The sequence below is a fragment of the Microtus ochrogaster genome, chromosome 24 (assembly GCF_000317375.1).
Source record: "Microtus ochrogaster isolate Prairie Vole_2 chromosome 24, MicOch1.0, whole genome shotgun sequence".
Lineage (NCBI taxonomy): Eukaryota > Metazoa > Chordata > Mammalia > Rodentia > Cricetidae > Microtus > Microtus ochrogaster.
Genome location: NC_022024.1, coordinates 11,525,019 through 11,530,039, shown reverse-complemented (window position 1 = coordinate 11,530,039; position 5,021 = coordinate 11,525,019). Strand labels below are relative to the sequence as shown.

The 5,021-nt window shown below is 45.2% G+C and overlaps 1 protein-coding gene across 1 annotated transcript in view; it reads right to left on the bottom strand.

The window, feature by feature from the left end:
• The window catches only part of Rab21 (RAB21, member RAS oncogene family), a gene marked incomplete at its 5' end in the record, with an annotated part of 38,420 nt that extends 33,399 nt beyond the window's left edge, over window positions 1–5,021 (bottom strand). Inside the window, one exon of the mRNA XM_005358270.3 lies at window positions 4,890–5,021. Coding sequence (XP_005358327.1) covers window positions 4,890–5,021 — 132 coding nt within the window. The remainder of the gene's footprint in view (window positions 1–4,889) is intronic.

Genomic DNA, 5,021 nt, shown 5'->3' with positions numbered 1-5,021 from the left:
ACCAACTGAGCTATAACCCTAGCCTCTGTCTATGTACGTGAGAGGCAGAAATAGAGAGACTGACTCATTCTGTACCCAACCTGGCTTTGAACTCATAATCTTCCTGCCTCAGCCTCTAGAATGATGAGATGCAGATGTGTGCCACAACAATCAGCTTTCAATACACTGCATGTGTGTTTGTACTTTCATTTTAGGGGCAGAGCGTGCATGTTTGTGCATGCTGTAGAGGCCAGAGATTAATTTTGTGTGTCTTTCTTTATCTCTACCTTTTAAAAGATGTGTATGTATTGTGAAGGTGCCCATGGAGGTCAGAAAAGAGTATCAGGTCTAATGGAGCTGGGGTTACAGGCATTTGTGAGATACCTGACATGGGTGCTGGGTACAGAATTCCCACCTCTACAAGGCCAGAAAGTGCTCTTATCACCTCAGCTATCTCTTTAGCCTCCTTTACCTTACTCTTCAAGGCAGGCTTTCTCACTGAATCTGGAGATTACCAATTTAGCTAGACTAGCAGTCAAGAAAGCCCTAGATATCCACTTGTGTCTGGGCCCCAGCACTGGGTTTATAGGTATGAGCCATGTGGAGTGTTAGGAACTCAGGAACTCCTGCGTAACTAAAGCCCCCTTCCCAGACCCGAATAATGTAGTGATTGCTCAAAGACAATATGGGTTCTCAACATTACATAAGCCAAGTCAAATTAATCCCATGACATTTTCTGACCGAGTTATCATCAAAGCAACATAGATTAAGTACTGTGGTATTCACTCAACAGCATGTAACATTCAACATTTATTTAACAAACATGTACATGGGGCTATAACTTAGTATTTGCCTAGCACAGCCCTGGTTTGATTCCAGAACCAAACAGTGTTTAAGACACTGTTAGGAACTTTGCATGGGATGGCTATCTGTCATGTCATCCACGGGAAGACACCTATGAAGGAAGCATTCCCATTTCATAGGTGGGGCAGTTTCGTGCCCAACGGTCCTATAACTCACTCTAACTTCAAAGTCCTACTATTCTTTCCACCATATCACACGACTTCCCGATAGAACCGGGTGCTGCTCAAACACAATGTATTATCTACATCTGACAAGGATCTCATGACAAGTCTTGTGGGCAAGACTAACATACTGAAGGAAAGAGTTAAGAGAACGTTGGTGCTGAAATAACTGCTGAGACTTCACTAAAGGACTTGTGTCTACCACATGTAGTAGCCCATAGAGGGAAAACTCCATTACTAGCTGATTCCCACTCATGGAGAAGAGGAGGGGGATCATGAATGCTATGACAAAAACCCAGTCCTAAGACAGTGCATGGCTAAAGAAACCTCCTCTGGCCATGCATCACCACATGTGGTGACAGCTCGGGACTAGCTACCAAGCTCTGTATATGCCCCCCCTCTTCCTTTTCTAAGTCTTTATGAACTGAAGAGAACAGTGAAGGTATTCTTTTTGTTTTTGTGTTTTTGAGACAGGGTTTCTCTGTGTTGCCCTGGCTGTCCTGGAACTCACTCTGTAGACGAGGCTGGCCTCAAACTCACAGAGATCCATCTCCTTTGCCTCCCAAGTGCTGTGATTAAAGGTGTGCACCACCACTACCCAGCTCAATGAAGGTATTCGTACCAAATCCTCAGGTGAGAAAATTTAAAAAGCAGGTAATCTAGACAGTAGGTTCCGCATCTTATTCTTCTTCGTAGAACCCAATACAGAACACTGGCCTAAAAGGGCTGAAACTATGTTCTGGGGTGGGGTGGGAATTAAATCAAGACTTAAAGGATTCCTGACCATAGATGCAATGTGACCTGCTGCTTCCTCACATCCTGTCACCATGTCCCCTGCCATGACTGTACCATTAAACTCTGAACTAAAACTTTCCCATCCTTAAAAAACAGTAAAATAAAAATGGACAAGCTTTAAGGACTGTGCAAATCAAAGTCAACTTTGGTGCAAATTGAAGCCAACTTGTATCAGGTCAAGCACACTGGGGGAAAAAAAGCTTTATTACAAAGTCAACAAACAGAGAATCTGAAGGACACAGGCTTTTTTCCAGGCAATTAAGATAAAGATACTGAGCTGATGGCAAACCCAGTATTGATCAATGTCAGAACTACCCCAAAGGTTCCAGTCCCCTCCTTTCTGTTCAGTCCAAGCCAGCCTAGAATCACAGCCATTTCTACAACTCAAAGCATCTCAAAGAAAAGGAGGCCATCACCAGGCACCAGGGTGGACACCTGTAATCTCAGCCACTCTGGAGACTGAGGCAGGAGGATCGGGAATTTCAGGTCAGTTTAAGCAACAATGGAAGATGTGTCAGAAAGAAAGAAAGGAAAAGAAAAGGAAGAGTGAAGAGGATGGATTTTAAATACCAGTAGAGATCCAATTCCAGGCCTAGAGTTGTTTACCTAAGAGAAGGCAAGACTAGAGAGGTCATGATATCCATCTCTAACTACCTCAAGGAATGTCATATGAGACCAAGATTCAGAGGGCAGAAGTAAGACTAAAACAGAGTCTGGCTCTACCGAGAGAAAGACTTGTTTGGCATGAGACATAAAAGGACATGAACACCTCCAGGCATAGTACGTTTTCAATCGTATCAGCTCCATTTTCCCTCCAAATGAACCCAGTGCCTTGGGCATGTTAGGCAAACATCTACACTTAGTAGTGTGCCCAGCCTGGAACTTCAAGATGTGTAAAAGGGGGGTGGGGGCTTGGAGCAACACAGGACAGAACAGTGAACCACTAACTGTCTATGGCTCCTGCCAGTGCTGTAAAGTTTTTTTTTTTAAACATTTCTTGTACACTTTTCAAAACGCTTTAGTGTTTTGTAAACCAAGTACTTTAAAGGGTACTTTAACCGCTGTTCTTTAGACACAGAGTACTTGAAAGACAAGTGGTTTGTGACGTTACTCCTCGCCTATCTTTTGAAGCACAAGCTCCTCCTTCTGAAATTAAAACAACACATCTTATAGATGACACAAGTCAGACAACTGTTAAGATGAGCTGAATTGCTACCCACGAGGAAGGGATTAGAGTGTTGTTCCCATGCGTTAGCATACAACAAAACCTTCAACTCTGTAATGAAATCCAGAATCTGTTCCCAATACGTTATATAAAAACCTGAGCTGTGAGGCTATTGGCACGGAGACGTACCACAGCTTCACCTTTCCGGTGTCCTTCATTGACACTGGCCTCTTTCATAGTTCAAAATCTTCCGTCACTTTTAGCTCTGAGGCTGTCTTAGAAATATATAATCGAAGTACAATTTTTTGTTTATCTTTGTGACAGGGACTCACTGGAGAACTCTAACTGGCCTGGAACTTGTTAAGCAGACCCTCACGGAGATTTGCTTGTTCTGCCACCTGAGTGCTGGGATTAAAGATGTGTGTCACAACACCGGACTCCAAAGAGCAAATTTTAGGTTAAAGAGCTAAATTATTTTTTCAATTAAGATTTCAAATGTAGTAATTTCTATTTTCTCCGACACTGAGAAAAAAAGAAAGTCTAAAATGAAGTGTTTGTTAATCTCCACAGGCAGGCAGGGCACCACAACTGCTCAAAATCTAAAGTCAGGCCTGAGCATGGGCTCCACGGTATCACTAACATGGGCAGTATCACCTGCCATTCCCCTCTTCAGAAGTTAGGCTCTATATAGAATTGAAAATAGAGGAGTAAAAATAAAACATGGAATCAGAAGCAGGGCATCTTTGTAAACTCTGCGCTCGGTAGTTTAATAATAGCCGCCAACAGCAAACGTCACACCCATCAGACTATGCATTCGTGTTCCAGCACACTTCACAGTGACTAAGATCTATTGTATCAGCTGGAGCAGTAATAACAGAGTCTTTACCCCATCTCAGGTCCTCGGTGCTTGTCCATATCAACCCTGGCAACCCCGTGTGCTCTATGATCATTATGGCTATTGTAGCAGGAGAAACCTAGGGATACACAGGTTAGGCAATTTACCCAAGATGAGAGTATGGCTTTAAAGATAAATGGAGGTGAGATGTGAACCCACAGGCTCAAACTCAAGTCCACTAGCCTTATCAGCCTCTGGACAATCTGATCAAACCAGACTAATAAATAAATTCCTTCTAATACGTGCAAACTGAATTTTTTTTTTTTTTAAGAGAAACGGGAGACCCTAGCTCCATCTATGGCCTGGTTTCACTCTCAATTACACTGTAACACTCTTCCAATGTAACTGTAGAAGAAAGCCAGCCTTTTAGGTCAGTGCTTTGGGTTTTAGTTTGAAGACCAATCGCTGGCCAATACACAACATGATGTTTCAAGGTGCGGAGATGAAGCCTCCCAGAACAAGTGACCCACAGGCCAGACTCAAGAAGGCTGCAATGAAACTGCGTAACCGGCACCAGCAAGCGGTCGTTTCCAAATACCCTTCCAGCGAAGGGTAGCTTTTTTTGTTTTTTGCTTTTTTTTTTTTAAACCACTCCATTTACTTGAAAACAGGACAAAATGGAACTTGCATAAACACTTAGTCATCAGGACGCGCTGAAGTTACAAACCACCTCGTTCGCAAATTCGAATCGGCAGCTAAGTTCCTACTTCTCCGGGAAAGAAAAAGGGCTGACACTCAAGACCGGAGAGTGAAAACACCTGGTGCCCCAGCGGAAGCGCCGCGGAGGGGAAAACGAGCCCACAGACGGGGACTCCCCGACCTGCATAGCCTCCACCGGGAACTGGGGGACTTTTCCGGGTCCTTCCCCTCCCTTCTCCTTCCCTCGGTCGGTCTTGACATCTACACGCTGCCCGGACCCCGCGTGTCCCCAAGGCCATCGGGAGAGGCAATGGGAAGGCGGGGTGACAGGCCAGAGGCAGAGGAGAGCGGCGGGCGCAGGTCCCCAGCCCGGCTCCCCCGGGGTCTGCACCTGCAGGGTGGTGATGTGCTTGTCGTTGAACTTGTTCTCGCAGTAGCGCAGCACCAGCGACGTCTTCCCCACGCAGCCTTCCCCGAGCAGCACCACCTTGAAGGAGTAGGCTCGGCCCGCCGCCGCCCCGCC